Below are 26,765 nucleotides of genomic sequence, written 5' to 3' on the forward strand. Positions count from 1 at the left end.
GGAAAGCAACTCTTCAGCCACCAGTCATGTCTATGTCTCATCCAGAAAAGTATAGCCAGAAACATTTTGGCAAATTAAAAAAAATCTGCATTAAAAAAATCTGGCTCCCTTTTATGATGGGATTGAAGACTTATTCAAATTTGCAACATATGAGCAACTTGCATATACTGTAAATGCAGATGTGCCATGGACAAATTCAATGATATTTGGAATCCGTTCTTACAAATATTGTAATTGATTAAGATCTGGTGAAGTACAATAACAACCTTGTATACAGTTTTGGGTGTCCCCCCCCCTTTATTTCCCATTCTACACGGGTTCTGTTTCTCTGTTTCTTTGTTTCTTTCTCCCTCTTTTATTTACGTCCCACAATGTTTAGCGCATACAGTATATAATTATGTACTTTTTGAAGATTTAAAAAACAAAACAAAACCAAAATCCACCAGGACAGAAATTTTACCCCGAAAAAGAGGATGTGTCCTGGAAAAAGAGGACACATGGCAACTCTGCATAATGACAGGGCTGAAGCAAACTAGCCAGTCTTGCTCGGGGCCCTAGGAAAGGAATTTTGGGTACCAGGGTCCAGGAGGGAGAGTCGTGGCAGCAAAGTCCAGGGAGAAAACTCAGCCAGGGCGAATGGCGCCGCTGAATCCAAGTGATTTGTTATTCTGGAGCAATCTCTGTTTGGGGGTACATGGGCGCAACTGGGGGGCCTGTGGTTTGGTGCTCCTCTCTGCTCTTTTCCAGGGCGCTCCCTGACCTCTCTCCCTCTTTTCCCCACAGTGCTCAGCATCGGAGAAGGAGGCTTTTGGGAAGGAACCGTGAAGGGGCGGACGGGCTGGTTCCCGGCAGAATGTGTTGAGGAGGTGCAGATGAGACAGTACGACTCGAGGCAAGGTAAGGTCCCCCGTGGCTCCGCGCACCTGAGGAGGAGGAGGAAGAGCTCGTTTGCAGAAACCTGCCTGGTTCTTTGCTCAGAGAAGGCATCATAAGGGACCCCAGGATGTTGCTCAGGGTGGGGTGAGGGCGGGTTTGTCCTGGCTCAAGGAGAAGCCCCTCAAATGTAAGAACCACTTTTCCAGGTGGTCCACATAGCTCAGCATTTTATCTTCTGGCAGATGCTAGATTTTGACCACAAGTGGGATGATGACGGTTTTAATGTTTGTACCCCGCCCATTTGACTGCGTTGCCCCTCTGGGAGGCTTGCAACATACCGTATTTTTCTGTGTATAATACGCTCCTGTGTATAGGAGGGAGATTGCCCTGAGTTGTTGAGGTTTTTTTCCGGGGGAATTGTCGAAAATCGCTCACCCGCCTGACATACACTGCCACTCGCACGCATCACAAAAGCCTGCTATCGTCTGTCCCCGCGCCGGCAGAAGCTGCCAATCGCCCGCCCTAGTGCCGCAGCGACAGCAAATCAACACCAGCATTGCCATAGCCACCAATGACATGCCAAATACCCGTTGACAATCTCTGGACGCGGCAGCAACCAATCACATGTCTCCCCTATGCACTATCCGTGTATAATACGACCCCCAATTTTTTAACATACTTTTTAAATAAAAAAAAGGTCACCTTATACATGGAAAAGTACGGTATATAAAAACATAATAAAAAAATCAAATGTTAAAAAGCTTCCGAAGACAGGGCTGCCTTCAGACGTCTTCTAATGGTTATATAGTTACTCATCTCTTTGACATCTAATGGGAGGGTGTTCCATGGGGCGGGTGCCCTCTGCCTGGTTCCCTGCAACCTCACTTCTTGCAGTGAGGGAGCTACCAGAAGATCCTTGGAGCTGGACCTCTGTGTCCGGGCTGGACGATGGGGGTGGAGATGCTCCTTCAGATCTATAGGGCCAAAGCTGTATATGATGGCAAAACCCATTCTGTTTTAAGGTCTCCAGTAGCTTTTGCTTCCTGATACACCGTCTTTTATCAAGGAAGCTTTCCTTCTGGTGATTCTAGCTAGCTGCCACCAAACCCTCTTCTGCTATCCCCACCCCAACAAAAAAAAACGGCTCTGAAAACCATTTGCATCCATGGCCTTCTTTCCAAGGAGAGCTGTCTCACTGAGCAGGCAGGTTCTGTTTTCTTTCTCCAACAAAGACCAGAAGATATATTCCGGGTTCCTTGTCAGAGGAACAGCTTAGTTCTTTCGCAGATGCCTCCTAGGTCAGCTCTGGTTTCAGCTGCTAGCTGCTCTTCCACCTTCTTCTTTTGCAACGCATTGTTACGACATTCCTATTGTTACAGAAAAATCTAGGTGCAAGGCTGCTCAGTCCCCCAGCTCGTCGGGCTCCCTGCGGAATAAAGGAAGGAGTCCAGCCACCAACTGGAGCAAATAGCTGTAGACCAAAGTTTATGGCACAACAGGTTCAAAGAGGAATTTTGAACCCTGAGGATGGGGTGTTAAGGACTTTAAAAAGTTTCTATCTTTTCCCAGCATACAGTTTGCTGAGCATCATCACTACATCATTGCTAATTCAGAAAAGGGGAGGGTTATACATGATTAACATTGGAGGAATGTGTTTGGGCAACAGGCGGATACAGGATATGTATTGGGAAGTACATTCTAAGCACCTACTGCAAAAGAACAATAGAACTTTGGTTTGCATAGTCTGGCACCTGGGCAAGTCCGGAGGAGAGCTTTTGCCCAGCGATTGACACCTACGAGTACATTCCTGTGCGTAAATGACCTCCTGCTTGAGGGATTATGGCAGGGACCAAGTGGTTTCCAAGTCCTTGGCCAATGAAGCAAATTGGCGGTGGAAGGAAGGAAACTGGCAAAGGAGTTGATTTTATATGACTTTTAAAGCTAGGTAACTTCCCTGAACTGTCAAGTCGAAAGGATACATTTATGCATAATATTTGTAACATTTAACATCTTTAAAGATGTGCCCTCCCTCCATAATTTCCGTAACACTATGAAGCATGCCTGTGAGCATGGTGGCTTGCCGGTTTTGTGTACACCTGTGGGGTCAACTTCTGGCACTTGCAATGAAATTTAGTTAAAGGAAAGCTGTTGAGAGGTGCAGAAAGATTAGAAGTCGGTGCCACATGCAGACTTGCTGAGCAACAGGCTTCTGAAACCCCCGAGCAGCAGCTGGAAACCAGGTTCAGACACTCGCTTCTGAGATTTCATGGAGGGCTAGAAACTTAAAAAAGCAAGCGCCGAGACTCTTGGCAGTTTGTGATCTGCACAGCGCTGTCCCACAGCTTTTGGAGAGCGGAAAAAGTGGTGTTTGGCAGCTGTTGCCTTCCTCTGCAACATCACCTCGCTTTGAAGGCAGATCAGTCTTAGAAAACCTTCCACCCGTTCCTCCTTGCCGCCTTTCTGGAGCTGCCCAGATAAATGTTTCTGGCAGTTCAGCTACTGAGTGTATTGGCAGAGACCCACCCAGGCCGGTGCAGGAGTGGAGAGGAGCTGAAAAGGGCTTTTGTTTGCTGAAGTGGGGAGTCCGAAGAGCACCCACACGTCTGCCAGATGAAAGACACTTCTTTTCTTTTCACAATTTTTTTTTATTAGATTTCCCACAATAATAGCAAATATCACATAACAGAATAACAAAAAGACAAGAAAGTACATCAAAAATGAAAACAATAAACAAGTGAACCATAAAAACAAACTTAATTCTTTAAAAATCCAACCTTATAAACATATTATTGACTTCCCCTAGTCCCTCCCTTCTGAGTTTCCTTGTATCTGGATGTAACAGCTTTCCAATATCACCATTAAACAAAAATATTTCCAATTGTAATCTAACTTATTCACTTTTCTTACTGTTGTAAATCCCACTTATTTAGTTGGATCCTAATTTAATCCTAGGCCTATTTGGTACTTTCACGTAATTTCTAATTTTTCAGATGGAAGACACTTCTATTGAGAACCTCTCAATCTCTCTCTGCCCCTTCCAAGCTTTTTCGGGTTGTGTAGGAGGCCTTTGTAAATGGACAGTGAACTAGACTTGCCAAATACAGAAGCCAGAATCTGGTTTGTATTTGAGAAAAGAGGTGGGCCGTTGGAGAAAACGGTTTCTGACCAAATCAAGTTTCAACCCATCAAGATTTCAACTTGACATTTCGAGACGGGAAATGTCTGCACTGGATAATGGTGGCCAGTTCAGGGGAAAGGCTCTTCGTTCTCAACAATTCCCAAGGGAATTGACCGCTGGTGCCTCCCAGAGGCGCTCTGTGCTGCAGGATCCGTCCCTAGACCCACATGGTGCCCTTTCCTTAAATACGGAGGTGCGGGAGCCCACTGTGGGGTGTGCTTCTGCTGGTGTGGGGTGCAAGGGGCCTAGGAGAGAGGGGAGACTTTGCTGCTGGCTGTTTCCATCACAGGCAAATGAGCAGCTCCTTGTTATTCTTGATAACTTGACAGGCTCCTCTGCGCCGCTCATTTTCTGGTGACGCTCATTCCTCCCGGGTGGCTTTTAAAGGTCACCCTTCTCTGTATCCTTCGATTGTCTCATTGTGCGCCGAAAAAGCAGGGGGGGGGACCAAAGGGTGCAAAATGTAAACGCTCCACAAAGGCACTTCAAAGGCCCGGAGTGACTCGCAAGGGGAGGCAGGTTAGAAGGGGATCTTTGAGTCTGGAGAGGCACTTGCCAGGGTAGCGCAACTCATTCACTAGGGTACGTTCCGGGCAGAGGTGTGGAGCCTCAGGTCCACGGACAGAATGCGGCCCTCCAGGAAGCTTTAAGCGGCCCTTGAGACTCTCTTTTCCTTGGCCTTGCTGCACATCCTCCTCTAGTGCTTTCTCCAAGCTGGGATCTGTGTCTTTGAACTCTGTTGACCATAGAAGTGTAGCGTGGGAAGGGTCCCCCGAGGGTCATCTAGTCCAACGCTCTGCAAATGCAGGAATCTCGGCTCAAGCATCCATGACAGATAGCCATCCAACCTCTGCTTAAAACCTCCAAGGAAGGAGGATAATTCAGACAGAAATTGCCAGGTGTCAAAAAAAGTTATTTATGTATGCTACTACTGCAGCCCGTGTTTTGCTAGCCCAAAAAATGGAAATCGAGTGAGGTCCCAGCCAAAGGAAGAATGGCAACTTAAGTTGAATATGCACAACTTGCAGACTTTACATATAGAATATAACAAGAAGAACATATGTTTAAGGAAGATTGAAAAACGTTGAATGGCTATATGGGAAATAATTGTGTACAGCTGAAAACGCTGAGAGCATTAAGATGAATTCAACAGTGTAAAGAAGCTTTGATGGATGTAATAATGGAAAATTAATGGGTATAGTTTTTGTAAAATATGCAGGGATTTGTGATATGTAACATGAACCATGGAAAGAGAAGAAGGGAAGTCATTGATATCTAGGCCTAGGACCCGCATGTCTACAGGACCGCCTCTCCTGGTATGCCCCGCAGAGGACCTTAAGGTCCACAAATGACAACACTTTGGAGGTCCCAAGTCGCAAGGTGGTTAGATTGGTCTCAACTAGGGCCAGGGCCTTTTCAGTACTGGCCCCGACTTGGTGGAACTCTCTGTCACAGGAGACTAGGGCCCTGTGAGACTTGACATCTTTCCACAGGGCCTGCAAGACAGAGCTGTTCTGCCTGGCCTTTGGTTTGGACTCAGTCTGACCCTTATGTTTCTCTCCCCTTATGGTTTTGATCTATGGGCTACAGTGGCACCTCGGGTTACATACGCTTCAGGTTACAGACTCTACTAACCCAGAAATACTGCTTCAGGTTAAGAACTTTGCTTCAGGAGGAGAACAGAAATCGTGCTCCGGCAGTGCGGCGGCAGCAGGAGGCCCCATTAGCTAAAGTAGTGCTTCAGGTTAAGGACAGCTTCAGGTTAAGAACGGACTTCTGGAACGAATTAAGTACTTAACCTGAGGTACCACTGTACTATTAAAATGAGGCTGCATTTTAAATTATATTTTAACCTGTATTTTAAATTGTGGTGTTGTTTTTTAATTGTAGTTTTACTGGTGTTAGCCGTCCTGAGCCCGGCTCTGGCCGGGGCAGGCGGGGTATAAATAAAAATTATTATTATTATTATTATTATTATTATTATTATTATTATTGATGTTAAAATGACTACTTCCTAGTCCAGCTTACTGTCCTCACAGCAGTTTGCAGCCACTGGGATTCAGAAGTGCTGCTGCCTGTCAATGTTGGAGGCAGAGCTGAGCCATTGTGTCTGGGAGCCATCAACAGCCCTGTCCTCTACGAAGGTGTCCATTCCTCTTTCAGAAGTTGGTGGCCCTCCCTGCCTCCTGCAGGGGCCAGATCCACAGTGTGACCACGTGCTGCATGGAGAAGCGTTTTGCAAAAGTTTGCTCTGGAGGCCGTGCGCGTCTCCGCGCTGGGCTTGAGCGTTGTGCATGCAGCACACGGACTCACGGACTGATAACGCAGTGGAGCCCCTCGGGCTGCCGAGCCGTGATTGACAAGGCCAGGCAGCTGTTGCCGAGAGAAGTGGGCAAATTAAAAAAACGTCCTTCTCGAAGCACAGATAACCTCTCGCCTCCCAGTAGGCGAGGCAGGATCCCAAGCAGGGCTCCCTCCCAGAGGCGCCTGGTGGATGTGCAGTGAGAGCCAGAGCCACAGAATCACAGAAGTGCAGAGTTGGAAGGGACACCGAGGGTCATCTAGTCCACCCCCCCTGCAAAGCAGGTATTGCAGTGAAAAACAACACTTCATTTTTATGTTTAAATTTATTTATTTGGTTTTTCAGATTATTATTTTTTTTACAATTACATATCCAACATACAGCATATAAACAAGATTCCAAGGAATCTCCTGGACTTCCCTCCTGCCCTTTGTTAATCATTTCCTCCTGCATCTTTTATGATAATCCAAACCTTTCACATCTCCATTGTATCCAAAATTCACCATTAAACTACAAGTGTTATTCCAATTTTAGCCAGGGCTCAGCAAACTTTTTCAGCAGGGGGCCGGTCCACTGTCCCTCAGACCTTGTGGGGGGCTGGACTATATTTTTTGGGGGGGATGAATGAATTCCTATGCCACACAAATAACCCAGAGATGCATTTTAAATAAAAGTACACATTCTACTCATGTAAAAAAACACTGATTCCCAGACCATCCGTGGCCTGGATCCGGCCCCCGGGCCTTAATTTGCCTACACACGATTTTAGCTGTTTACAATGATTTTAAAGATAAAGTATAAATTTCCCCTTTTCCTTATTAAAATTTTGGTCTTCCTGATTTCTAACTCTTCTGGTCATGTTAGCCATTTCAGCATAGTCCATCAACTTCACCTGTTATTCCTCTCTGGTAGGGACTTTATCTTCTTTCCATTTCTGGGCCAATAACATCCATGCAGCTGTGGTCGCATACATAAATAGCCTTTTCTGCTCCCTTGGTATTTCAGCACCTGGAATTCCTAAAAGAAGGGCTTCAGGTTGTTGTTTTTAGAAAAAGTTATTTTAAACATCCCCCCCCCCAAACTCATTATATATCATTTCCCAAAATAATTTTACTACTTTACATTTCCACCTTCTTTTTCCGAAAGCATCCCTTCTTGACCGTCATCTCACTTCTCCATTCCGCACCGCTGGCCACTGTCGAGGCCTGTCACTCAAAGGAACGGCTGTTTTCTCCAGGCCTTTATACCTGGCGCTGAGGGCCCTGAGCAAGCCCTCCTTCAGTCAGGATGAGGCCTTGGGCACTGAGAACGCCTCTTCCTTCCTGTATGGAGGACAAGGGGGCAGGGCGAGTGTGCAGAGAAAACAGGCAGCTCCCAAAGGAGAAATGGATTGCTCAGCCTGCTTTTGTCTCTGGCTTTCTCCACAGCTAGTGTGCGGCCCTCAGGAGCTTGCCCTGAACAAGATGTGGCCCTCAGCCTGAAAAAGCTCCCCCTTCCCCCCCACTCCAGGTGCTGGAAGATGCTGCTAAGCACAGTGGCTCCTCTCTGCCCCCCACAGTCAGAGGCAGCCAGGCTTCCGAAAATCCCGGTTTCTGGAAACCACAGGAGGGGAGAGTTGCTCTTGCGCCCGAATCCTGCTTGCGGGTTTCCCATTTGGGCATCTGGTTGGCCCCTGTGAGAATGATCGGACACAGTGAGGATTGGGTCTATTAAATCTACCTCCCTGAAGCTCAGCACTGGCGCCGCACAGGGATGTGTGTTGAGTCCCTACCTGTACTCATTGTACGCATGTGACTGTACAGTGGTACCTTGGGTTACATATGCTTCAGGTTACATACGCTTCAGGTTACAGACTCCGCTAAGCCAGAAATAGTACCTCGGGTTAAGAACTTTGCTTCAGGATGAGAACAGAAATCGTGCTCCGGCGGCAGCGGGAGGCCCCATTAGCTAAATTGGTGTTTCAGGTTAAGAACAGTTTCAGGTTAAGAACGGACCTCCAGAACGAATTAAGTACTTAACCCGAGGTACCACTGTATTTCATCTGATCTATCCACTGTAATTACTAAGTTTGCAGATGATACTACCATAATGGGTCTAATTACAGGTGGAGATGAATCAGCGTACAGGGGGGAGGTTCAAAAAGCATCTACATGGTGCTTAGAGAATAACTTGCACCTAAATATTAGCAAGATAAAGAAGAAGGTGTTGGACTTTTGGAGGAAGAGAGGGGAACTAGCCCCATTGTACATGGGGGCGGGGTTGTGTGGAGGGAGTCTCTTCCTTTAAATTCCTGGGAGTTTACCTTAGTGAAGACCTCACTTGGAAAAACAATATAACTCATGTGGTTAGGAAGACCCAACAGAGACTCCATTTCCTCAGGGCCTTGTGAAAGAACAATGTTAAACGACAATTGATGACCTCCTTCTAGCGGTCCACAATAGAAAGTGCCCTCTCGTATTGTATCACAGTGTGGTACTTTGGCTTGACAGCCACGGACAGAAAGTCTCTACAGAGGATGATGAACACAGCACATGATATCATGGGCTTTCCCTGAGCCTGCTAGATGACATTGCAAGCGATCGTTGCCTTAGGAGAGCGAGGAAAATTCTCAGGGATGATTCACACCCTGGCCAGCACCTCTTTAATCTTCCACCCTCGGGCAGGAGATATAGAAGTATAATCAGCCATACCAACAGGCTAAAAAACAGTTTCTATCTGTGGGCTGTTAGGCTGCTGAATGGAATATAATATAGTGCAACTGACTTTTGGGGTTGGTGTGTTCTGCGACAAGCACACAGAGTGCGATGAGATCGAGTGTTTGCGGGGGGGCGGGGGGAGGCTCAGTTAATTTTATTGTACACAGGTTGTACATTGACGATAAAGGTATTATTACAGTCATACCTTGGGTTATAGACACTTCAGGTTGCGTTTTTTCGGGTTGTGGACTGCCGAAACCCGGAAGTACTGGAATGGGTTACTCCGGGTTTCAGCGGTCGTGCATGCACAGAAGCGCTAAATCGTGCCTTGCGCATGCGCAAATGCGCCGCTGTGGGTTGCGAATGTGCATACCACACAGATCACGTTCGCAACCCGAGCGTCCACATTATTATTATTATTATTATTATTATTATTATTATTATTATTTGGACCCTTGGTCTGATCCTGCAGAGCTCTTTTATAAGGTTTCATGGCGGGATCAGAGCTGCTCTATAAACTTCCTCCAGACTTACTGCAATAATAAATGATGGCCTGGCTGCATGCTCTCGGAAGGCTGCCAGGGCAGGTGTGTCGCAGTCCTTCTGTTCCAGAAAGAGAATGGCCAGGGACGTTGGGCTCTGCTCTGCTGTTCCCTGCTAAGTGAGAGACCTTTGACAGTGGGACGGACTCCGCCAGAAGAGGGCGGGGCGTAGACTCTCCTTCACCCGAGATTTCCCAATAGATTTCCCAATAGAGGTAGGATCAGTGGTCAGGGATTCCTTAGGTGTGATCCTTGCGCTACATGAACCTCAGGGGTCTCTTCAAACTCTTCAGCTCTATGATTCTAAGTGTGTGGAAACTCTGTACGTGCACAGAGACACTTTTATCTATCACGTAGCATTGCCTCGTATTAAAGACGGAACGGGGGGTTCAGGACAGCATACAATGACACAACAGATGGCAAGCGAAATACAGTGGTACCTTGGCTCCCAAATGCCTTGGTACTCAAACAACTTGGAACCAGAACATTGCAAACCCGGAAGTAAGTGTTCTGGTTTGCAAACTTTTTCGGAAGCCGAACGTGCTCTGTTTTGAGTGTTACGCTTCCAATTTGAGTGCTACTCTTCCGATGTGAGTGCCACACTTCCGTTTTGAGTGTTACGCTGAGGTCTGTCTGTTTTTGCTATTTATTTTGCATTTTTGCAGCCTTTTTGTTTTGCTTTTGTGACTGTGTGGAACCCAATTCAGCTACTGATTGATTGATTGTGTGACTGCAGCACATTGTTTATTTCTTTTGTTTTATGGACCAGTGGGCTTGTGAGATGGTAAAATCCATGTTAAATTGCTGTTTTAGGGGTTGTTTTTAAAAGTCTGGAACGGATTAATCCATTTTGCATTACTTTCTATGGGAAAGCACGCCTTGGTTTTGGAACGCTTTGGTTTTGGAACGGACTTCCGGAACGGATTGAGTTTGAGAAACAAGGTACCACTGTACAACGAATTGTATCCGTCAAAATGTACCCTCTTATTACAAGGCATGCAGTACATACAAGCGGTGCTCCAGAATCATCAAAAGAAGTACCATATTACAATTAATGAAATATTTTCATTGTCTTCGGCGCAAGAAAATTCTTGGATTGGTGGAGCAGATGTAGCAAGCAGGACTGCAGTCTGGTGATTTCAAGTTTCAAAGAGAAGCTCCTTCTTCAGCCTGTCTGGGCCTGAACCTGTTTTTTTCTACAGTGGACGCTTGGGTTGCAAACGTGATCCGTGCAGGATGGACGTCCACAATCCTCAGCATTCACAACCCATATCTGCGCACCTGCACACGCACTGGTTATGATTCGGCACTTCTGCGCATGTGCGACCGCCGAAACGCGGACATAACCCGTTCCAGTACTTCCGGGTTTCGGCAGGTCCGTAACCCAAAAAATCGCAACCTGAAGCATCTGTAACCCGAGGTATGACTGTATTTGTGTGTTTTTACACAGTGGGCTCCTCAAATTAAAGACGAGGCATGGGCAAGTATCGCAGGGAAGGATGTTTGGTCAGCCCATCAAGCCCCACTGGAGTTGCTTTAGTCCAGATTCCTGCATTGCAGCGGGTCGGACTGGATAACCCTCTGGGGTCCCTTTCCTAGGTATAATTCCACCCCCCCACCCCCCGGTGACATCACTGCGCCTGTCAGCATTGCAGCTGTCTTGCTGGTAGAGCCGGGAGGATTCCCAACTCTGGGCTGAGAGTCTTGTTTTCTGCCGCTGGCACCAGTGGCGTGTTTCCGCTGCCCTGACGCATGTCCCTTCGCAAAGCTCTCCAGGAGCTGAGCTGTGCATCTTTTGCGACGTTGCGCAAGGGAGCCCCTGCAACTCCTTGCATCGCACATGGCTGCTGCATGGGCAGCTCTTGGGGAACCCCCCCCTTGCACCCACAATTCCTTAGTGGTTCTGTGGACTCCGTCAATATCCCTCCCCCCCCCATGTAAATGTGACTCACCCCTGGCAACGCTCCACCTGTCAGGGTGATGGATTGCCCTCCTTGGCTCTCCGTGTGCAAAGGGCTGGCAGAGAGCAGGAAGGAAGGAGTCTCTTAAGGAGAAACGGGCTCTCAGGCCAGGCCAGCAGAGAGGCAGCAAGAGATCAGCTTTCCTGCCTTCTCTGTGCCTAAGACAGGGGAAGAGCCCAAAGGGTCGGGGGGGGGGCAGCAGCTGCCCCCACTGATGAACTTTGCAACCCCCTCCCCAGAGAAGCCAGGCTGTCCTTCTGCCTCCAGGTGGAGGCTTTGGGGAATTGGCTGCTTTAAAGGGGAGGGCTGCATGATCACTGCAGATGGTGACAGCAGTCACGAAATTAAAAGACGCCTGCTTCTTGGGAGGAAAGCAATGACAAACCTAGACAGCATCTTAAAAAGCAGAGACATCACCTTGCCAACAAAGGTCCGTCTAGTTAAAGCTCTGGTTTTCCCAGTAGTGATGTATGGAAGTGAGAGCTGGACCACAAAGAAGGCTGATCACCGAAGAATGGATGCTTTTGAATTCTGGTGCTGGAGGAGACTCTTGAGAGTCCCATGGCCTGCAAGAAGATCAAACCTCTCCATTCTGAAGGAAATCAGCCCTGAGTGCTCACTGGAAGGACGGATCCTGAAGCTGAGGCTCTAGTACTTTGGCCACCTCATGAGAAGAGAAGACTCCCTGGAAAAGACCCTGATATTGGGAAAGATGGAGGGCACAAGGAGAAGGGGGCGACAGAGGACAAGATGGTTGGATAGTGTTCTTGAAGCTACCAGCATGAGTTTGACCAAACTGCGGGAGGCAGTGGAGTGGACAGGAGTGCCTGGCGTGCTCTGGTCCAGGGGGGTCACGAAGAGTCGGACATGACTAAATGACTAAACAACAAGGGGAGGGCTGTTTTTGTCATGATGCTCTGTTTCAGTTGAATACACACATAAATATACAGTGGTACCTCAGGTTACATATGCTTCAGGTTACAGACTCCGCTAACCCAGAAATAGTACCTCGGGTTAAGAACTTTGCTTCACGATGAGAACAGAAATCGTGCTCTGGCGGTGCAGCAGCAGCAGGAGGCCCCATCAGCTAAAGTGGTGCTTCAGGTTAAGAACAGTTTCAGGTTAAGAACGGACCTCCAGAATGAATTAAGTTCTTAACCTGAGGTACCACTGTATATATGGGGTGTTAGGAGAGGGATAGAGCTTCCAGTGGGGGACACCGTTTGCTCCTTCTGAGGCAGTTTGTCCACCCTTGGTCCCCACCCTGCACTCACCTCTCACCTGTGGCTCCCAGAAGCTGGCAGCATGCCACAGCGGCCACAATCCCGGGAGCAGCTTTGACTGGCCGGCTAAAGGAGGTGAGGGTAGCTGATTGGTCTTGAACCCTCAGGGAGTTAGGGGCTTCCCCTTCTTGTGAAAGACAGCCTCTGGCAGATTGAGCTGACAGGATGGATTGTTAGAATTCCTGCTCCGTGATTGCAGTCATGAGACTGTTGTCTTTCACATGGTGGTGTATGATTTGACTCCACAGAGTGGGAAGTGATGGAGACAGGATGTTTGTGTTCCTGTGTTCCGTGAAGTGGGGCGATTGTCCTTTATCCTTTTTCTCTTTGCTGTCTGATGCTAGAGAGAGAGGGAGCCATGTTGCAGTGCTCCGTGTGGTTTTATATGCAAATAAAGTAGATTAGCCAAAATGCTGAGTTGCTGAGGTCTGTTACACAACTGCGCAAACTCTGTGGATCCCTAAGTGTGCTGGTGTCGGTTGGCATCAGTCGCTGTGATGTTCTGGCTGAAGAAAGCTTATGAAACTCCCGAACAATCGACCAGGAGGGAGGGAACATGCCAGTCGGGCATGGGTCTCTGCCAGGGTCCTACTCGAGCGTAGGCTGAACTCCTGACACCTTGTATGCCTCCTTCTGGCAACTCCTGCAGCCAAGCTGGTGCCAAATGCCTTGCCTTTCATCCAGGGAAGGGCTGCAGCTCAGTGCTAGAGCGTCAGAAGAAGCTGCTGGATCCGGCCAAGGTCCCGCATCCTGTTCTCACAGTGGCCAGCCAGATGCCCCCATGGGAAACTGCAAGCAGGATTCAAACTCAAGATACCTCTCCCATCCTGTGGTTTCCAGCACGTGGCATAGAGAGCAGCACCTCTCCCTTCAGCAATGGAGGCAGAGCCTAGATCATGGCTAGGAGCCATTCTCCTCCACCCTCAATCTATCTCGTCCTCTTTAAAGCCCTCGGACGGAGTTAACCTGTGGAACTCTCTCCCACAGGAGGCAGTGATGACAGCCAGCTTGTGTGGCTTTAAAGGAAGATAAGGCAAATCCATGGGATGAGTCAATCGATAGCTGCCAGGCACAATGGTCAGAGGCAGTGATGGAGGGGAGAGGGCTCTCATTCCTGGGTCTTGCTTTTAGGTTTCCCAGGATGGGCATCTGGTTGGCTCCTTGGCCTGACCCAGCAGGTTCTTCTTAGGTTCTTAAGAAACTGCCCCCCAGGACACTTCTCCATAGGAAAGGCTGCTCCCTTAAGGTCTATGGGGCAGTGCCCATCTCAGTCATCCTGCCCTCAGCTGCCTGCCTTTTTCCTTAAAACTCATCCAAAGGCTGGTGGCACAACCTGTTGGCCTCCTCCTCCTTCTTTGCCTTGGTCTTGAGGAGAATGGAAAGAAAGCTAGAATGCCTTGGCTCTGCTTTGCCATGGCCTCTGGCACCACCTGGGGACACGGGTGGCGCTGTGGGTTAAACCACTGAGCCTAGGACTTGCCGATCAGAAGGTCGGTGGTTTGAATCCCCGCGACAGGGTGAGCTCCTGTTGCTCAGTCCCAGCTCCTGCCAACCTAGCAGTTTGAAAGCATGTCAAAGTAGATAAATAGGTACCACTCCGGCAGGAAGGTAAACAGCGTTTCCGTGCGCTGCTCTGGTTCTCCAGAAGCGGCTTAGTCATGCTGGCCACATGACCCGGAAGCTGTACGCCGGCTCCCTCAGCCAATGAAGCGAGATGAGCGCTGCAACCCCAGAGTCGGCCATGACTGGACCTAATGGTCAGGGGTCCCTTTACCCTTTACCTGGTGCCATCTACTGCTGGCCTCCCTCCCAGTCCCGGTGGGCACCTGCCCCCTCTGCTTCCCCATGTCCAGGAAGTCTCCTTAAAGTTCCTGCATTTCTTTCTTAACACAGAGGCTTGCAACCTGAGAGCTGCCTCTGGCCGGCATAGACTCCTCTCCCTGGGTTGCTGAATCCTGTTCTCCTGCTCTAGAAACCGGCAGGTTTGGCCTAGGTAGGGAGAGAGGGGGGCGCTGACTTAATTTCGGTGACTTGGCATGCACCTCCAATTTAGAATTAGCGAGCAGATGGTGGGAACGGACTGCAGCAGCCGATGAATAATGAGAGCAAGGGAAGCAGGAACGTGGGGAGATGTCTGCACACAAATACAAGGAACTTGAGGCGCCGGCAAGGAATCTGCAGGCACACTGGGCCTGCAACAGGATTTGGACTGGGCCTGTTGGGGCAGCTGGGGGTGGCCGAGGGCAGCTGGCGCTGGGTACAGGAGGGACCTTGTTGTAGGCAGAAGAGGGCAAATGTTATAGGGGAGCAGAGATCCAAGGAGGGGACTCTCCTGGCTGCAGACAGGCAGCCTGGCTGGCTGGCTGGTGATGCTGATGAGTCCCTGGCCCTGCATTAATTTGCATGCCCTTCTGTTAGCTGCAACCACCTGCTCAATGGCTCTGCGCCAGCAAGGCTTGTTGAGGTGTGCTGAGGCAGGGATCTCTGCCCCGCCTGGGTTGATCTGCGGCAGCTCACTAATTGCAGTCAGAAGTAGCGGAACACAAGGCAGGGCAAGCCGGCTGCCTCCAAGGCCTCGCCGAAGCCTCCTTCAAAGAGAGCAGGATGCTACTGCTCATTGTCAGACATTCTTTTGCTGAGATTCCTTCATTGCAGAGGGGATGGATGACCCTTGGGGTCCCTTTCAGCTCTGCAGTTCTGTGATTCTTTGGCCTCATCCTCACACCGCCATCAAGTGGTCATGGTTGGGCGTAGGAGGTGGCGCAGAGAAGAGAAAATAAATCCCAGCCAGCTTAGACTTCTTAGGTATGTGACACACACACACACACACACACACACACACACACACCACATTTTCTGCTTTGCAATTTAGAATATTCATTTAAACAACCTTAAAATATCAATGACTTCCCTTCTTCTCTTTCCATGGTTCATTTTGTATAACATAAATCCCTGCGAAATAAAGAAATAAAAAATGGTCTAGTATCACCTTATAGACCATGGGTAGGCAAACTAAGGCCCGGGGGCTGGATCCAGCCCAATTGCCTTCTAAATGTGGCGGGCGGGCGGGCAGGCAGTCCGGGAATCAGCATGTTTTTACATGAGTAGAATGTGCTGTTTTATTTAAAATGCATCTCTGGGTTATTTGTGGAGCGTAGGAATTTGTTCATTTCCCCCCAAAAAATATAGTCCGGCCCCCCACAAGGTCTGGGGGACAGTGGACCGGCCCCCTGCTGAAAAAGTTTGTTGACTCCTGTTATAGACCAACTAAGTTTGTTCTGGTATAAGCTTTCGTGTGCATGCATGCTTCTTCAGATACATAAATCCCTGCATATTTTACATGAACTAAACCATTCAGTATTCTGTTATTACATCCATCAAAACTTATTTACACTGTTGAATTTATCTTAACGGGCTTCTTGTGTATGTTACTTGTTTCATAAAATTTATATACCACTCGGTTGTGGTATATAAACAAAACAAAACTCTTAGGAGGTAAAATCAGAAATAAACTACGGTAAACTAAAAACAAATACATCAACATTCTGCATGTCTGGGTAGGCTTGTGTAAGCAGAAATGTTTTTGCAGGCACCAAACAGTGAAGTATCAATCGGCAGGGAGTTCCAAAGTGTGCCTGCTGCCACACGGAAAGATCAAAGTCTTACGTAGGTGGAACGGGCACCGGCAGCAGTGCCTACTCTGCCGACTGAAGCTGTACGTGGCAAGGCAATCTCATGGGTCAGCTGGTCCCAAACTGTTAAGAGTTTTACAGACTAATAGTAATGCCTTCGGCCTGGCCTGGCAGCAAATGGGCAACCTCTGCCAGTCTCTGAGCACAAGTGCTGCGTGCTAAGAAGGCCCCACTCCTGTCAGCAATTGTGCACTAACTTGCAGCTGCAGGGTCAGGCGCGAGGGAAGCCCCACGTAGAGCGCATGGCAGCAATCCAGCCTCATCTTCCTCTGGGCATGGTGCCCACCCATTTTCAAGGGCCAAAGGTGGCCCAGGCACCCTCCCTGAGCCCAGCTTTGCTCCTGCGCTGCTTGGCTGTTCTACCTCTCTTGCCAGCTACAGCCAGCGATGTCCGAATGTCACCCTGTGTTAGGGAATTGGTGGAGCAGTTGGCTGAGACTGGCCACGGTGGATTGATTGATTGATTGATGGATTGAGTTTACTTATATGCCTCTTTTCCACTCTCAGCTGTGCCGAAAGCGGCTTACAGCAAACGTTGGAAACATCAAAATATACAAACCGTCAGTAAATGGCAAGAAAAAACCCAACCGATTAAGAAACACAGAACAAATTCAATATTACAAAAACGAAATAAATGATAATTTAGTGGTGCAGCAACAAAACTGCTCGCACATTCGTATAAGGTGTGGCCTCACACTGGATGGGGGAAATTCCCGCATTGCAGGGGGTTGGACTAGATGACCCTTGGGTCCCCCCACCTGGCTCTACGATTCTGTGAAAGCAAAATGAGAGCTAACTGGCAATGGCGTTTCTGGTCTTCCTGCGCTCCTCTCACCAGGCTAGATTGTGTGTGGTTGAGTCCCACTTCCTTACTCCAGAGGAGTCTGGCAGCAACAAAAGGCAAATGTGTTTTTTTTGGGGGGGGGCAATGATGGCCAGTCTCTTCCCCAGTGCCCTGGAAGTACCAACTGCCGCTGCTGCAGGTCTTATTGCAGCCATCTTCCCAACCTCAGAGGTCCACATTCACCGGATTCACATGGGGGCCGTGAGGCAGCAGCAGGGACTTTGTGGGGTGCAGTGAGGAAGGTCCAGCTCCCCTGCAATCTCCTCCCCCTTTGCTCCCCGCGGGAGCCATTGAGAATCGGTGCCCTTGCCTGAAGGGCGCTTGAGCCAAATGGAGTTGGCACCGGGTCGGGGGGGGGGGGGAGAGGATCTAGAGGCCTCCAGTTGATAGATGAGGAGGCAAAACCGACTCGATTTTCCATCTCTCCCTCAGCCTCTGTCATTATTATCAATTACGCTGGGAGGGGAGCAGCCTGCCAGCCGCTGGAGCAGCCGCCCCACCCTTCCTGCGGCCCAGAGGGGTGAGGGTGCAACTAGGGATCTGGGGTCCGGAAGGACCCCCAGTCCTAGCCTAAACCCCCTGGAAGTGGGCTTCAGCATCAGGGAAGACTGTGTGGCTGTGGGATCATAAAACCATAGAATTGTAGGGTGGAAGGCACCCCAGTCCAACCCCCCCGGCAGGTAGCCATCCAACCTGAAAGTGAGAGTCATTTGGCAGTGGAACGAAGTATCCCAGAAGGTGGTGGAGTCTATTTCCTTGGATAACCATCTGCCAGGATTTCGTTAGTTGCAATTCCTGCTTCGCAGAGGGTTGGTCTAGAGATCAGTGCTTCCTAAACTATCTCTATCTATCTATCTATCTATCTATCTATCTATCTATCTATCATCTATCTATCTATCTATCTATCTATCTATCTATCTATCTATCTATCATCTATCTATCTATCTATCTATATCTATCTATATCATCTATCATCTATCTATCTATCTATCTATCTATCTATCTATCTATCTATCATCTATCTACCCATTATGTATCTATCTATATCTATCTACCCATTATCTATCTATATCTATCTATATCTATCTATCATCTATCTATCTATCATCTATCTTTCTATCTATCATCTATCTATCTCTATCTATCTATCTATCATCTATCTATCTATCTATCTATCTATCTATCTATCTATCTATCTATCATCTATCTATCATCTATCTATCTATCTTTCTATCTATCATCTATCTATCTCTATCTATCTATCATCTATCATCTATCTATCATCTATCTATCATCTATCTATTTATTTTTATACCCCACCCTCCCTGGCCAAGCCCGGGCTCAGGTTGACTGACATCAGGTATAAAAACAATTCATTAAAATACAACTTTAAAACAAGATTAAAATACTACAGCGGTACCTCAGGTTACATACGCTTCAGGTTACATACACTTCAGGTTACAGACTCCGCTAACCCAGAAATAGTACCTCGGGTTAAGAACTTTGCTTCAGGATGAGAACAGAAATTGTGTTCTGGCGGTGCGGCAGCAGTGGGAAGCCCCATTAGCTAAAGTGGTGCTTCAGGTTAAGAACAGTTTCAGGTTAAGAACGGACCTCCGGAACGAATTAAGTACGTAACCAGAGGTACCACTGTACTTAAAATGCAGCCTCATTTCAGTGGAAACCCAAATCAAAAACTTTTTTGGGGGAGAAAACGTCAAATCTTCACCAAGGACAACTATCCAGACTGGTCCTACGTGGGCCAGAAAAGCCAGGGAACAACTCTGTCTTACAGGCCCTGCGGAAAGATATCAGATCCCGCAGGGCCCTGGTCTCATGGAGCGTTCCACCAGGCTGGAGCGAGTGTTGAAAAGGCCCTGGCTCTGGTGAGGCTAATCTGACTTCTTTAGGGCCCGGGACCTCTAGGGTGTTGCTATTTATGGACCTTAAGGTTCTCTGTGGGGCATATCAGGAGAGGCAGTCCCGTAGGTACGAGGGTCCTGACACTACAACTCCTATCATCCTTAGCCAGCAGGATGGTCAGGGGTGAAGGGAACTGTAGTCCAAAAACATCAGGAGACCCAAGTTTGGGAAAGATTGGTCTTAGATGACTCTTGAGCGTGCCTTCCAGCGTTGCAATTCCACGATTCTCTCTTCTGCAATCACCACCAGCTTTTGCTCTGCCTGCATGATTGGCACACACAGGCCACCCGACGTTTCTTTAAAGCGCCTCTTTGCCTGGGAGACTTGGCGTGACTCACCCTTCATTTTCTTCCCAGCACTTGGTTGTGGGTCGAGGGCACTGTCTAATTGCCGCCTCGGCCGCCTCTTCTCCCGTGCAAAATGGTGGTGGTCGGGGTGACAGCGGCTTCTTGGTAGCTCTCTTACAGAAGGCCAAACCCTGTGGACTCGACACAGATGATTGCGTATGCGGTGCTACTGCCTGTGATTCATTTCCAGGGGGCGCACGGCCTCAGCAGTACTCTGGCCTCTGGGAAATTGCACGTGGTGACCCCTGGCTTCTCAAGGCCCCATCTCTCCAGAGGAAGGAAAACGATACAGATCGGAGATGAGTATGGGAGCTGGGGAATCGACCAGAGTCCGAGGCAGATTGCTTGCATATGCAGCCCAATGTTGTCTGCACAGATTGCCACCAGCATTTCAGAGTTTTTTTCTCCAGCCCTACCGTTGGGGATTCAGAGTCCTCCTTTGCACAGCGCATAGTTAAACTGAGGAAGTCACTCCTGCAGGAGGCAGGCCTGGCCCCCAACCCAGATGGCTTTAGAAGAGGTTCAGACACATTCATGGAAGATAAGGCTATGTATGCTCAGAGGCAGCCATTCTCCCTGGTGCTGAATGGGGTAACTGTGCCCCTGAAGGACCAGGTGCGCAGCCTGGGAGTCATTTTGGACTCACAGCTGTCCATGGAGGTGCAGGTCAATTCTGTATCCAGGGCAGCTGTCTACCAGCTCCATCTGGTACGCAGGCTGAGACCCTACTTGCCCGCGGACTGCCTCGCCAGAGTGGTGCATGCTCTAGTTATCTCTCGCTTGGACTACTGCAATGTGCTCTATGTGGGGCTACCTTTGAAGGTGACCTGGAAACTACAATTAATCCAAAAGTGGCAGCCAGACTGGTGACTGGGAGCAGTTGCCGAGACCATATAACACTGGTCCTGAAAGACCTACATTGGCTCCCAGGACGTTTCTGAGCACAATTCAAAGTGTTGGCACTGACCTTTAAAGCCCCAAATGGCCTTGGTCCAGTATATCTGAAGGAGCGTCTCCACCCCCATTGCTCAGCCTGGACACTGAGGTCCAGAGCCAAGGGACTAGTGGTTCCCTCACTGCGAGAAGCCAAGTTACAGGGAACCAGGCAGAGGGCCTTCTCGGTGGTGGCGCCCGCCCTGCGGAACGCCCTCCCACCAGATGTCAAAGAGATAAACAACTACCTGACATTTAGAAGACATCTGAAGGCAGCCCTGTTCAGGGAAGTTTTTCATGTGTGACATTTTAATGTATTTTTAATCTTCATTAGAAGCTGCCCAGAGTGGCTCGGGAAACCCTGCCAGGTGGGCGGGGTACAAATAATAAATTATGATTATTATTTGTTGGCCAATGTGAGAAAACGATGCTGGACTAGACGGGCCATGGACCTGATCCAGCAGGACTCTTGCAACAGAATAAGCTTGTTTTCTGCTGCTCCGGAGGGTAGGACTTGAACCCATGGCTTCCAATCTCAAACAAGGAGATTCCAACTAAACCCCAGGAAGAACTTTCTGACAATAAGAGCTGTTCAAGAGTGGAACGCTCTCCCTCGGGAGCTGGTGGACACTTCTTCCTTGGAGGTTTCTAAGCAGAGGCTGGATGGCCACCTGTCAGAGATGCTTTAACTGAGATTCCTGCATTGCAGGGGGTTAGACTAGATGCCCCTTGCGTCCCTTTGAACTCTTAAGATTCTATTATTCTTTTGGTCTTGCATCTATCACAGCCTTGTCTGGAGAGGAAGGGCTTGCCTGTGGTGCCTGAGCCTGAGGGACAGAACGAGCAGGGCAGGTGTCTGTCTTTAGGGCCCTTTTGTGCATGCACACATACACCATGTACAGTTACTGCAAATGAGGAGCAAAGGCTTGTTGTTGTGGTTGCTCCATTTTGGCTTTGGAAATAATGGGAGTTATTCTCAGGGAGAGCTGATGACAAGAAGCCTACCTTCATTTTTTGGAGTTGAGAGAGCAAGGCTGCTGGTCCACTTAGCTTCTTCTTCCTCTTCTTCCACTAAGCTGCTCCTCCTCCTCCTCCTCCTCCTCCTCCTCCTCTTCTTCTTCTTCTTCTTCTTCCAAGTTCCTCCTCCTCTTCTTCTTCACTCCTCCTCCCCCTCCTCCTCTTCTTCTTCTTCCACGTCTTCTTCCTCTTCTTCCACTAAGCTCCTCCTCCTCCTCCTCTTCTTCTTCTTCTTCTTCTTCTTCTTCTTCTTCTTCTTCTTCTTCTTCCTCTTCTTCTAAGCTCCTCCTCCTCCTCCTCCTCCTCCTCCTCCTCCTCCTCCTCTTCTTCTTCTTCTTCCTCCACTAAGCTCCTCACCCTCCTCCTCGAGAACCAGTGTGGTGTAGTGGTTAAGAGCGGTAGTCTCGTAATCTGGTGAACCGGGTTCGCTTCCGTGCTCCTCCACATGCAGCTGCTGGGTGACCTTGGGCCAGTCACACTTCTCTGAAGTCTCTCAGCCCCACTCACCTCACAGAGTGTTTGCTGTGGGAGAGGAAGGGAAAGGAGAATGTTAGCCGCTTTGAGACTCCTTAAAGGGAGTGAAAGGCGGGTATCAAATCCAAACTCCTCCTCCTCCTCCTCCTCCTCCTCCTCCTCCTCTCCTCCTCCTCCTCCTCCTCTTCTTCTATTACTGCTTCTGGATCAAGCCAAGGGCATTGCCCCACAGTTCTTCCACAGGCCAGAATTGGTCTGTGTGGCCTTTACAATATCCCACGGACCTTCCTTCTGCCTGCAAATAGAGCATAAAACAGTAGAGAGTGTCTTAAAAGCTACTTGGGAGCCGCCGGCATCTAGTCCACCATCCTGATCTTATGGGGCCCAACCAGATGCCTATTATGGGAAACCCTCAGGCAGAATTCAAGCACGAGTGTGACACCCTCCCCGCCTGCAATTTCCAGCAATTGGCATTCAGATCATAGCCGCTGTGGTTAGTTGGGAGCCATCGATAGTTGTCAAATGAAGTTGTCAAATCCTCTTTGAAAGCCAGTCACATTGGTGGTCATCACTGCCTCCTGTGGCAGTGAGTTCCACAGTTTCCAGAGTGAGGTTGGTGGGGCAGTGTCCCCATTCACTCGGTTGGGCTGCCCCCGATGTTTAAAGGGGGAAGAATGAAAGCTTGACCGCGATGAGAAGTCTATGGAGGGGCTGGTTTAAGATGAGATTCCTGTGCCACGGAGAGGAGCGTGAGCTGACCAACAGTGGCTTTAGAGAGACAGTGAATTGGGCAGTGGGATGGATGAGCCCCCCCAAGAAAGGGGTCTTGGGCATTGTTGCAGGATCCTGTCTGGGCACCGTGTCAGGTGCACTGGATGAGGCAGATATTTCGGGGGGGGGAGGAGCAATTGGGGATATGACTGGCAAGTAGCTTCAAAAATCAGAGGAAAATTCCAGGGATGAGTCAGAAAAAAGGAGGGAAGGAAAGAAAGAAAGAAAGAAAGAAAGAGACGGCTGGAGGACATGACTGACTTCCTCCCCCTTTGATACTCCCCCCCTTTTTTTGCCAGATATTTTGCATTTTCTAGTAAATTGCTGCCTCTCCCTTTCTGTCCAAATCAGGAACATTTAATTGCCGAAGGCTTCATGTGCAATTGTGGATTTCAGTCATCTAGCTAATTACTCTTAAGCAGCTCTTGATTATCATTAACATTTCCGTATTCAAATGTTACAATCAGGTTTGCTCACAATCAATGCGAGTTAAGGGCCATTTTTAACTAGGGCCCACGGACGTGGGGGTGTCACTGACTGGGGGGGGGGCAAACCTATTTGTCGCCCATAAGGAATGGAACAAAGGGTGGGGGACTCATTTGTATCTGTCCTAGAAAGGCAGAGAGTATTGGCTGCTTCCAAGTAGCGTTTTAGACACTCTCTGCTGTTTTATGTTCTCTCTGCGGCCAGAAGGAAGGTCTTTGGAATATTGCAAATGTCACAGACCAATTCTGGCCCATTCCTCTTCTCTGGTTCAGACAGTAGTACGAAACAGCTGGAGGCATTGGGTTGGGCAAAGCAGGGGAAACCGTTTCTGCATTAAACAGAGCATAGAACCTTGTCTGACCAGAAGCGAAGTGGGTCAGGCACCCGTCCCATGATAGGGGTAGCTACCCCTCTTCCAAGCTGCCTTTCGCTCTGTGGGGAGAGCCACCCCCTCCCCTTCTCGAACCTGGACGATATTTTATTCTGATTCCACCTATACGTATTCTTCACGTGTGTGTGGCGCTGTGGTCTAAACCACTGAAAATCTTGGGCTTGCCGACTGGAAGTTCGGCAGTTCAAATCCCTGCGATGGAGTGAGCTCCTGTTGCTTTGTCCCAGCTCCTGCCAACCTAGCAGTTCCAAAGCACACCAGCACAAGTAGATAAATAGGTACCGCTCCGGTGGGAAGGTAAACGGCATTTCTGTGCACACTGGTTTTCATCACTGTGTCCCATTGCACCGGAAATGGTTTAGTTCTGCTGGCCACATGACCCGGAAAGCCATCTGTGGACAAACACCAGCTCCCTCGGCCTGAAAGGGAGATGAGTGCCGCAACCCCATAGTTGTCTTTGACTGGGCTTAACTGTCCAGGGGTCCTTTACCTTTTTAAAAAGGTAAAGGGGACCCCTGACCATTAGTGAGCATTAGTGAGCTTCCTGGGGAGACTCGGGTTCAAGTCACCTCTCAGCTACCTCCAACCTAACCTACCTCACAGGGTTGTCACTGAATTTGAAACTTGGTTGAGTAAATGTGGAGTGAAAGCATAGCACAGTTTTCATTGTCATCCTTTCTCTTCTTTTTGGGGTGTATTTTTTTACCCCCTCCTGGGGTTTTTTGCAGGGGGGGAGGGGAACATGTAGTCCTGCAAACCTCTGGGTTTCCCTGAGCATGCTGACGCCCCCCCGCCCCATGGGGTGGGTGGGGCTGGTTCTGGATGCATAAGTACCTGTTGCCAAGCCTGAAGTTGGGAAAGAGCGGGGATTAAAGTGCTAGTGTTTTGTCACCCTGCATCCCAGAAGCTGCATCAATTGTGCTCCCTGCTGTCGTGCCAGCAGAGGAGCATGCGAGGGCTACGCGATAAGCATGCCCAAGGGGCAGAGTTGGGTTTTCCAGCCCAGCCTTCCTTTGACTGCGCCCCAGACTCTCCACGCCTGTCGCTGCACCATGAAATCCTTCATGTTCTCCTCCTGCAGATTTGCATTAAATCAAAAGGCTTTAAGGAGCTTGCTTAGCGGGGATTGTTTTGGGGAAGAAATTGGTTTTAAGGAGAGGTTTAAGGATTCTTCTCTCTAATTGTTTGCGTTAAGCACTTTTAATGTGAAAAAGTGTTTTCCCCGGTGCGTTGTGCGTGGAAGGTCATTGCACTGCCTGTTTCCTCCAAATCCACAGGCGACTGAGAGCAAGGATCCGTCCTGAGTCAAATGTTGCATGGGCATTTCTAGATCAGGGACCAAGGGGGCCATTCCTTATTACTGTAACATTTACAGTTTAACCCAGGGGTCTCCAAACTAAGGCCCGCGGGCCGGATAAGGCCCAAAGGACTTGTTTATCCGGCCCGCGGTGACCCCCGCCACCCGCTGCCCGCTCTTACCGGCGCTGCGCTGCACAGCTACCCACTTCCGGGTTGGAGGAGCACCGGAAATAGCTTGTGTGCATGTGCAAGCGTTATTTGCGCATGCGCATGCGTTATTTCCAGTGCACATCCGGGTCGGAGGAGGCCTGTGCACATGCACACAAGCTATTCCCGGTGCTCCTCCGACCCAGAAGTGCACCAGAAATAGTGTGTAGACATGCGTAGGGGCACGCGCTCCCCCGCGCAATCAGTGCTGGAGACACCGGCCCAAGGCGCGGTAAGTTTGCTGACCCCTGGTTTAACCCCAACCTCCCTCCCTCCCAAAGGAGCCCAGACGCCTTTCAACAGCACAACAACATCATAAAATGTCAAAGGAATTGTCTGCCGGATGAGGCCAGTGGCCCACCTAATCCAGCATCCACTTCTCATAGGGTGGCACCGAATACCCGTGGGAAATCCCAATGGCACATGGCCATCGTCAGTTGGCGGAGCAATTGCCGCATTAATTCCAATAGCGAACAAGGCCCTGACATGCTAACTAGTGATTTCATCTCAGCATGAGTTAATTTTAATCTGTTTAAACGTTTTAACTTTTGTTTGTTTTTTAAAGTACAGTGGTACCTCAGGTTACATATGCTTCAGGTTATAGACGCTTCAGGTTACAGACTCCGCTAACCCAGAAATAGTACCTTATGAGGAACAGCTAAGGGAGCTGGGCATGTTTAGCCTGGAGAAGAGGAGGTTAAGGGGTGATATGATAGCCATGTTCAAATATATAAAAGGATGTCATATAGAGGAGGGAGAAAGGTTGTTTTCTGCTGCTCCAGAGAAGCGGACACGGAGCAATGGTTCCAAACTACAAGAAAGAAGATTCCACCTAAACATTAGGAAGAACTTCCTGACAGTAAGAGCTGTTTGACAGTGGAATTTGCTGCCAAGGAGTGTGGTGGAGTCTCCTTCTTTGAAGGTCTTTAAGCAGAGGCTTGACAACCATATGTCAGGAGTGCTGTGATGGGGTTTCCTGCTTGGCAGGGGGTTGGACTCGGATGGCCCAACTCTATGATTCTATGATTCTATGATACCTTGGGTTAAGAACTTTGCTTCAGGATGAGAACAGAAATCGTACTCCGGGGGCGTGGCGGTAGCAGGAGGCCCCATTAGCTAAAGTGGTGCTTCAGGTTAAGAACAGTTTGAGGTCAAGAACAGACCTCCAGAACGAATTAAGTTCTTAACCCGAGGTACCACTGTAGGGTTGTAAATATTATTATTTGGGGGGTCATCTTTTTTGCAAACAACTTTGAGGTTGTTATTGTTGTTTTACAATCAAGTAGTAATTAGATTTTATGTAAATAAATAAATTGAAAAGCAATCAATAAATACTACTACTACTACTACTACTACTACTAATAATAATAATAAATGCCAACCTGCCCTCTGGTTGGTTTTGGGCAGTGGGACCATGAGTGTAGCCAGAGGGGTGCAGCTGCCCCCCCCCCCGAATCAAGTAAATAAATTAAAAAATACTTAACTAACTGACCAATTGGCATCGCAGATAACTTGGTTCTGCCCCCTCCTAAAAAAGCCCATG

At 48.9% G+C, this 26,765-nt stretch overlaps 1 protein-coding gene across 10 annotated transcripts in view; it reads left to right on the top strand.

Annotated features, from left to right (window-relative positions):
- SHANK3 (SH3 and multiple ankyrin repeat domains 3) overlaps window positions 1-26,765 on the top strand; it is a 436,398-nt gene that overhangs the window by 303,971 nt on the left and 105,662 nt on the right. For all 10 annotated transcript variants that reach the window (XR_014172130.1, XR_014172131.1, XM_081926705.1 and 7 more), the window contains one exon: window positions 784-897. Coding sequence is in view for 8 of the 10 variants with exons in the window: in XM_081926705.1 (XP_081782831.1) it covers window positions 784-897 (114 nt within the window). In the remaining 2 variants the exon portion in view is untranslated. The remainder of the gene's footprint in view (window positions 1-783; window positions 898-26,765) is intronic.

This window comes from Podarcis melisellensis (genome assembly GCF_964234715.1).
Source record: "Podarcis melisellensis genome assembly, chromosome: 10".
In the NCBI taxonomy this organism is placed as follows: Eukaryota; Metazoa; Chordata; class Lepidosauria; order Squamata; family Lacertidae; genus Podarcis; species Podarcis melisellensis.